At 30.7% G+C, this 9,846-nt stretch overlaps 1 protein-coding gene across 1 annotated transcript; it reads right to left on the bottom strand.

Annotated features, from left to right (window-relative positions):
• Positions 1–904: 904 nt before the first annotated feature.
• Positions 905–2,913, bottom strand: LOC134260535 (uncharacterized). The gene is made up of 3 exons (XM_062743087.1): positions 2,768–2,913; positions 1,341–1,502; positions 905–1,041 (listed from the first exon to the last, which is right to left on the bottom strand). Exons 1-3 carry the CDS (start codon positions 2,898–2,900, stop codon positions 905–907), a joined length of 432 nt encoding a protein of 143 aa, XP_062599071.1. The 5' UTR covers positions 2,901–2,913.
• Between the last annotated feature and the right edge of the window lie 6,933 nt (positions 2,914–9,846).

Below are 9,846 nucleotides of genomic sequence, written 5' to 3'. Positions count from 1 at the left end.
CCACGAATTTTTTCGTTTTTTTTTCTATCATGACAAGGAGCACACGGCGCATGTGACCGGTCGGTAAGAGATTCTCACTTCTTCATGGCACCTGTTCCCACCTCTGATGTTGTAGATGTCCGTGTTAGCTATACTCCTTTTTTATAATGTTTAATGGACATTTTAGCTTGAATGCTGTTCAAATACTGTTCGGAAAAATCCGTCGACAGTGAATTCGGTGTGTAAACAATGGCAATGTGCAATATTTGCGCAATTAGCATTCATTGTTCATTTTTCTTTAATTCTTTAAATATTTGGCAAGTGTTGACATGCCATAAGTAATAACATCAAAATAGAATTCTTTTACTGGTTCCGTTAAAGTAAAAAAAAATCCTAACTTACTAAAATGCATCTAGTTCAAATAACTGAATAAAATTTGTATATTTAGGCTGTGGACTTTTTAAAAAGTTTAATGGAATAATTACATCAGCAATCTCGTAAAAAGTCATCATTTCGTAAGTTTCACGATTGATACAATGAAATATGTCGGAAAATATAATTTACCATCAAGTCAATTATTGACTGACTCATACTGATTTTAAAGCCATTTTACGTACTGAGTTGCCCACGAATTTTTTCGTTTTTTTTCTATCATGACAAGGAGCACACGGCGCATGTGACCGGTCGGTAAGAGATTCTCACTTCTTCATGGCACCTGTTCCCACCTCTGATGTTGTAGATGTCCGTGTTAGCTATACTCCTTTTTCATAATGTTTAATGGACATTTTAGCTTGAATGCTGTTCAAATACTGTTCGGAAAAATCCGTCGACAGTGAATTCGGTGTGTAAACAATGGCCTAAAATTAGTTTAAAAATTGGTTTGAAAAGACGTCAAACAACAAGTTTTGTTGGATATCTATTTTTCTTAATTCTGATATCCAGAAGCACAAAATCGATCTCGGCAATTATTATAGTTTGTCATGTTCAGACGATAGTATTTACAAAAGTAACAATATTGATCTCCAAGACCTCCTGTGCCTGGGCCATCTCCTGTACTTATGGCTGTAAAAGGTTAAAAAAGAAATTTGATGCAGCCATATATCAAAAAAGACAACTTTCAAACGCACAAAACTTGATACAAGTTATTTTTCAGCACAGAAAGATTTCAAGCGTATAAAAATGTTCATTAAGAGTATACATGTATTTATAACATGTTCAATTGTTATTATTGAAAATTCTCCCTTCCTTTAATCGATCGTTAGAAGAAATTTTTGAAATAAAAATGTTATCATTCTGCTTCATTTTCATAAAAAATTATGTGCTTTTGAGAAATTTACTTAAATCTGGACATAATGCTTTACATGTTTGTTGAGTGGTATCCTTCCTTTTACATTCATTGCAAACAGCAGGTGTAGTGACTGCTTGTGTTATATCCACCTGAGCGGTTATACCGGGTCTGTGATTTATTATAGGTTGAGTGGTAACTTTGCTACGTCGGTCATACCTGGTCGTCCCATGCCGTCCTGCGAATAACGTTTTGCATGTATTGTCTTTTAAGAAAAATTGTCTTATCGATCTGGATAATACATATGATAAATTATTTCAAACATCGTTCGCTAATACGTATTTTTTGTTGACTAAATGAAATACGATATGTTTCTAAAGTCCTTAACATATGACATTTATGATTTTAATGGATTCAATTTCTTCTCAGAGGTTGTGTCTATTGAAACAAATTAAAAAAAAATTAAATCAAATCAGTAGAATAATTAGACGTATCAGTATTTTGCCACTTTAAACTATCCAAAAAATAGTGTTCTACAAATAACGACAATTTCAGGATAAGTTAGTATATAAAAAAGAAGTACATGTACGTATCTTATATGTATTGTCTCAAACCATTCTAAACAATATGAAGGACAAGGAAGACGATGTACTGGAAATGACAGCAGTTTACTTAAAGAAATAAGATTCGCCCAGCAAATGTATAAAGGGATTCTATCCCAAGAAATAATAATAAAAAAAGTGATACGATAATTTATAAAAATGGTTTTGAAAGCAGAATGTTCTATTAAACGAATGAAATGCCAAAAAATTTTTAAATGGACGTTTCAACTCGCATTACATGTTGTCATTTCAAGTTCTATGTAATTGTTTTTTAAGCTTAAAGAAAAAATATTGTGAAAAGTTTTTTTTCAATCATGGAATCTAACAACACACTGTGATCATATTTTCTGTGTAAGGGATAAAAACAATTGCATAAAACAAGTACCTCGATTAGAATTGGGTGCATTCTTAAGTTTTTTTTCTATCGTTCTGCTCCCTTCTGTTATGGCCCATGGTTTCCATAGCACCTGTTTTTTTTTAAAAAGTATTTTTCATAATATACATACAAGTAGTTCGCTCATAACTATCTTGTTTTGAATTTAAGTTGTTGAATTCCCATTACAAAGTAAAAGACACACAGTTTAAGACACATCTGCTTCATATTTAGATGTTTTAATGACTAAAGACAACAAAGGCTGACTAAATTGTATAACATACGAGATAATCTATTCCATCTTAAACTTTTCTTGCTTATGTAATAATAGGCCGATTTCAGCTGCATATGATCTTCATACAATTTTTTAAATATTAGTTTTACGTAAAAAGGTAAAGAAGTAGAATTTGTGACGAGTAAGATCTTACACTCAAGATAATCTTTATCAAATCTGTTAAAATTCTGATAAAAATTGAAAATTTTCTGAATTAGTTTGAAAAAATGAAAACATATATGCCGACAAAATACCTTTCTTCTTGTCAAAATTGATGCTTTTATTTCTGTTATTCCTTACCCTTTTGTTGTCGTTCCTTATTTGTCCAAGAACATCTGATGTAACAATACAAACACAAACTAAACAAAATAATACAACTGACTTCATTATTCTACAAGGTTGCAAAATGTTTATCTAAAGAAATGGAAATACGTTTCCGTGAATCTTTTATTTATGGACAAAGATACGCCAATGAGGTTTCAAATTCTAGTTTTTAATTAATAAAACAGCTAACCATAGGTTATAGTAAATGTGTGGTTGTATTTACACCACACTTAGCTGATGTCATATTTTAACAAAATGAACAAAGATGAAAACCTTTGAGACTGAAGTGTACATAAGACAAATAATAAGAAACAGTTGTATGATGTTTGTAATAATCTAATAAAGAAATCAAATCGTTTGAAACATTAATTAGTTAAGTACCGGTATTAAAAATCACTTCATATTATAATATCAAGATAATTTTTACAGGCTTTATACATTTGTGTTTTTGGAAACATACAGAAACATGTTTTAAAACATTCTCTGACTAGTCTCTCGGGTTTATGAACCAACGAATCATAACATCAATTTTGAATATACATCAGCAGCATACCTTTTGTGGCAGTGGTCAGAACGGTTTGCTCTAGAATTGCACAAATTAAGAGTTGCGGCTTTGAATCCCACTGTGGGACATAAACACGGGTTTTTAGTATAAACCGACATCTGGTACCGCAATAGGTGCTAGCAAACAGAACAATGAATGCATAAAAGCTGCAGCGTATTTGCAGCTCTCCACTGGCAATTGATGGAGTTAAAAAATTAAACAAACAAATCGCTGAAATGAAAGCACAAAACAAATTTAACTAAGAGAATAATTGATTGACTGTTTTAGAGGATTTTAAGTTACAGTTGAGGCTTTTTACTCACAAGGAGCTGTCACCTTCTACAGGTGAAGGGCTTTGAATTCAAACCTAAAGGGTATTCTAGAGGTATTCAGGGCCATTGAGCGATTAAAGATCTTTTACTTCAACGTTCAAAAAACGATGATGTAATCAACAGTGCCCAATTTCTTACATATTTTAGATTGCATAGGCAACATTTATTCCTGTTTCATATCATAATTACTTGGATGAATTCAATGTTTCACAGATGCTATTCATCCTTTACAACCAAGAAAATGTATTTGTAATGAGTTCTTTTGGATTTTGTGTAAGTCCGGAAGAAAAGAAACATTGTAGAATCAATTAAACAAAAATAAGTTTATTCTTCAGATCAAACAAATGAATAAACAAAAAAAAAAATAACACAAAAACCTTACAAACACCACACTCGCAGAAAGAAAAAAATATAAAACTTTATAAAGAATAAACTGACACGCCCACGAACAATGAACTTAAAGCTGCAAGTCAGAAATAAATATCAAAACAAAACTTGTTTAATGAAAACATTAACTTTTGTTTTAAACAATAATTAATTTCAAATTGTTTTTAAAAAAGTTCAAAATAGAATTTACACTTTCAATACTGTTCACTGTAATATAATTTTGGAAACATTTTTTATAAACCAAATTGGGAGTTTGTCTGACAACTGTTCCTATTTTATCACTAATATCAGCACCACTGGGCTGCCGTACAAATGGAAGCTGTTTAGAATATTTTGCATAGCCCCAAAACTCTGATCTAAGATGTTTAAATATATTAATGAAAGAACTGTTTCAGAGGATTATTATTCATGAAAAACTTTCTGGATCGCAGGGTGGGCTCATATTCTAATCATGAGTAGAAAATGCTTAAATTTACTCATTTTCTTCAAAATTCAAGAACATTGCAGTTTCACAAAGCCTGTTTTCCAATACTTTTCTTAATCTTAGACTCTCCGATGAAAATGTTTTATAGGAAATGAAAGCAGTAAGTCTCTGATTTATTTTGATGTTCAAAGTGGGACACTGGGATTTGGTCGTTTATTTTGTATATGGACAGGGCAACTTTATGGTGTTTGTAAATAAGTATATATCAAGTTTTGGACGTTTAAAATATTCAACATGAATAAATATGATTGTCTTTAAGGAGAAGTAAAATACCCACTGATTTCGTGTCCATTATCCATCTCTCCTAAACTGTATTGTTTATATTTTAAGTACCGGGTATTTTTACTACATGTATTCAGTATCAAAATAGATTACTCTGAAATGGATTATATTATTTATTTAAACGCTGTGTATATATAAATAGAAAATATAATCATAAAACACTTAATCATACATAAAATTGATTAGAATAAAAACGGTATGATAAACGTGATGATCTTAATTTTTCTTTTGTCAAACTTTATTCTTACCTGCAGTGCGGCTTGTCTCTCCCAGTTGATTCGATGCGCAAGTTCATACTCCACATATAGGATCAATTTATTAAACGATACAAGCTATTAACCAACAAGTTTATGAAACAAGGATAACAACGGTCTCATTTGAAGTCACCTTTCAGCATCCCTATGGCGATACACTGACTTTATTAGAAAATTAATCTATCATTAGGACAAAAGCTGACTTTTTGTTTTTCATTCTAATTGTAAGGCCATTATTTACACACTAGATTGTCTACGGAATCTCCCATTCACATGATAATAGCAAAGATCCTTGCAAATTGACAAGACATGCTTATTCCTCCATGACATCTGATCCCGCCTCTGATATTTTGGATGTCTGTGTTTGTCCTTCTCCCTATTTGTATTGTTTAAATGTACTTTATATAAAATTTTTAATAAGATTTCTATATATATTTGCAAGGCTTTTTTTAGGTTTTGATTATAAAGTACAACTTATATATTACCAAAAAAAAAAAAAAAAAAAAAAAAAAAAAAAAATAAAAAAAACCAGCGTTATCTTTTTTAATTAATAAAGTGTATATATGTCAAATAATTTATAAAACTGTTAACATTTATTAGTATTCAGAAACAAATCTATGCTTTTATCATGTCCATTTTTCAAAACAATTTTTCTTATTATAACTAGGAAATGATTTTCAAGGCTTTCTGCAAAATTTGCGCAATTAGCATTCATTGTTCATTTTTCTTTAAATGTTTTGCAAATGTTGACATGCCATAAGTAATAACATCAAAATAGAATTATGTTCCTGGTTACTGGTTCCTTTACAGTAAAAAAAAAAATCCAAACTTACAAAATGTATCTAGTTCAAACAACTGAACTTGTTTATCAAGGCTAATGACTTTCCAAAAAAGTTTTGGGAAATATAAATCTGCAATCTTGTAAAAAGTTACAAATCAGCAATCTCGTAAAAAGTCCTCATATCGTAAGTTCTATTGTCATACGCATCATTTCGTAATTTTTTTTACGGTCGATTCAATGACCTTGTCAGCGAATACAATTTATCATCAAGTCAATTGCTGACTGAATTTTTCCAAACTGATTTTTTTAAATCCATTTTTTACAAACTGAGTTGCCCACCGATTTCTCCGTTATTTTCCTATCATGATAAGGATCACACGGCGGATGTGACCGGTCGGCAGGGGATGCTCACTCCTCCATGGCACCTGATCCCATGTCTGATATTTTGGAGGTCCGTGTTTGCTCTGCTCCTGTTTTGTATTGTTAATAGACATTTGAGCTTGAATACTGTTCAAATACCATTCGAAAAAATCCGTCGACACTGAATTCAATGTATAAACAATGGCCTAAAAATTAGTTTAAGAATTTGTTTAAAAAGACGTCAAGCAGCAATTGACTCAATGATAAATTGTATTTGCAGACAAAGTCATTGTTTCGACCATAAACTTGTGAATTGATGACTCTAAAGGAAACTGTTGATATCCTTGTTACATCAACTTGTTTGTCAATAATTGACCTAAGTAAGAGAATGCTCTTGCGTATCAAATCAACTGAGAGATATAAACCCCGTATGCAGGTGATGAAGGTATATATATATATATATATATATATATATATATATATATATATATATATATATATATATATATATATATATATATATATATATATATATATATATATATATATATATATATATATATATATATATATATATATATATATATATATATATATTACACATACTGTGTATTTAAAGAATATGACCAAAAATTGGAATTCATTATTGGAAGCAGAAAAATTCAAATCATGCGAAGAAGAAGTGACTAGCCAATTTCGTTTTTTAGAAAAAAATTAATGTGATAATTCAAAATTAAATTTATATGTTTGAATGGAAAAGTAGCATGTAACACGCTTTGATAAATAGATGAGAGTTCCGTATTCAAAGTTAATCTACGTAAGCTCACGAGGAAGCACACAGATGTGTGAACAGTCAGTGGAGATGTTTTTTCGTCCATTACATCTGATCCCATCTATGTTTTAGAGGTTATTGTTCCCTCTGCTTCTGATTCATTTTGTTCCAACTGACATTTGAGCTTGATTACTACTTTTTTCTCGATATTTTATCATCCCTTTCCGTTAGATTTTTGGTAAGCGATATTTCTTTAAGAATCTTACTGTGTATGTTTTTTTTTAAATAATGTAAGTAAACCAGATATGGTTTAACACAAAATAAGGCATAAGATATTTTCGAATATTTGATTTTTTCTGTGCAGCAAAGTCAAAAACCATGAAAGTATTTGGTCTTGTTCTGTCGTTCTCCATGTAGAAACTTATACCAAAATTGGAAATAGTTCTTTCTATAAAATTTAATATTTATGTAACAAATATAATTGTTAATAAATTAATTCATGATATTCAAAAAATACAATTATCATATGAGTCGTATTCAAATTTTTAAATCTTCTTTTACATATCTATTCTATCTGTAAAGTAAGATTAAATAAAATACTATTTTATCCAAAACTTCTCTTAGAATATCTAGGTAATTTAAAGTTTAAATAAAAGCAAGATAAATGTTTTATCATTTTTATTTACAAATTTCTTTTCTCTTTAACTAACCGCTGATTTATCAGTTCCTTGTTTTTGGGTTTCGGTGTTTGAATCTTTATCTTCCAGAAGCGCAAAATCGATTTCTGCATAGCTGATAATAGCTCCTCCTGGAGCGGTAATATTCACAGAAGGAGCAGTATTGATCTCCGAGGAACCGTCTGTCCGCGTCATCTGTAGCTGAAATAGCAAGTATACTTCGGTAAAACTTAATATAGCAAGTTATGTTGCACAAGACTTGATATTTAGATAAGTGTTCATTTCACAAAATAGCATACAGAAAAAAAGTTTAATAGAAAAAAGTCGTATCATTTGAATTTTGTGTTTAAGACTTTTACTGGTTCTGGTTAAAGTTTTAAATCTGTTTGAATTAATCTACAGCGGAAAAAATGATCATTTATTCTGCTCATGGAGTTTGTCACAGTCTCAATATCATCAAGAATAGTTTTTTTGGATGATTCAATGTGTATTGTCTCCAACCCTAAACTTAGTCCTAGTCATCTACATCTACTTTTAAAGTCAGTAATGTCTATATTGGCGAATTGTGTTCAAAAATTTAAGATTTATGTAGCATGTTTAATAATTCTGACAAAATATAGGACAAATAAATTCATTATTATTCATTTATGATCTGAAATACTATTTGAACGTAGCCACCTATCATACTAGTATTATTCAAAACATATTTGTATGGTTCGTAGAAATACATGGTCGACATGGGATGCTCACTCTTCCATGGTACCTGATTCCACCTCCGATGTTTTGGAGGTCTGTGTTTGCTCTGCTCCTATTTTGTATTGTTTTATGGACTTTTGAACTTATATACACTGTTCGTTACCTCCATATGTTTAACGCTTCCTGTAGAGAGCTACAGATTTTGTCATATAATCGGCACTGTTAATCCAGGCAAATTTGACAAAATTGTTCCATACAAATTGCAATTTTGAACTAATTCTGTAAGTTCTATGAAATTTTATCTAAAATTTTACATGGAGTGTCTAAAAGGTTTAGGACTTGAAAATGACGTCAAAATCGATGAGGGTCTCTTTTACCAACATTTTTTAAAGTTCATGCACTGAAAAATCTGGTAGAGACCTAGGAGAAATGTTAAACAGGTTTCAGAGAGGAAATGTTAAAAGGGCTACACAGAACGAAAATAAATCCAGAGTACTTGTTTTTAGATATTAAAAAAAGACTCAGACAGAAGGGGGATGCACAGATTGCGTCTTTTTGTAGTCAGTGTGTTAAAAGTCAGTTTCGTCGAAAAGAGACGTTGATCATGTGTGATCGATATATTGATATTCGACAAGCAAAATATGCTTTGTTTCAACGCACTTTGAAAAATTACGCACTTTGAAATTTTTTTCAAAGTGCGTTAAATTTGGGACCAAATCAACACACTTTGAAAAAAAAAATTCTTTTCAAAGTGCGTTGATATCGACCATATTAACGCACTTTGAAAAATGTGTATGGCTTGATCAATATTCTTGAAAATCTTAGGTATGAAAAATAATTGAACCTGTTGGATAACTTTTCGGTGATAGGTCACTTCAGGATGTGAAAGTGAGCGATTTTGATTTTTCCATACTTTGAAAATTCTTTTCCTCTTAAATGTTTTACTTTACTTAATTTTTTCCACTTTGCATGCATTTAATGTAAACTAAATTTATTGAAATTTTACAACGTCACACCAGTTATGCAAATACATATATTTGGGTGTAGCATAGGCATCAGTACCGGTGGGGGGGGCGTGTTAGTCACACAAATGTTTTGCAAAAGATATGCATAATATAGGAATTAAAAATTGGGGCTTACCTTTGGGGGGGGGGGTCCACTTTCGGTTTCCAACGTAGTGAGAGACCTTCTATTATACACTCACCTTCTCCTTGTTCTCGATGAGGGTTTATCAATACATGTAAATTAAACCGTCTTTCGAAATATATAATTATTACAAATTGATTCACCCAATTACTAAAATCTGAGTCTAGAAAGTTTGTTTTATGCATATTTTTTTTCAAAGTGCATTAAATGTCCACATGGTAAAAATATTGATGTACACTCTTAATGCACTTTGAAAAAAAATTTCAAAGTGCGTTGAGTGTGTTCTTAATTTAA

Source organism: Saccostrea cucullata, unplaced genomic scaffold (assembly GCF_032062105.1).
Source record: "Saccostrea cucullata isolate Sc308-1 unplaced genomic scaffold, CSIRO_AGI_Scuc_v1 ctg18429, whole genome shotgun sequence".
NCBI lineage: Eukaryota > Metazoa > Mollusca > Bivalvia > Ostreida > Ostreidae > Saccostrea > Saccostrea cuccullata.
This window is presented reverse-complemented; position numbering and strand designations above follow the sequence as displayed.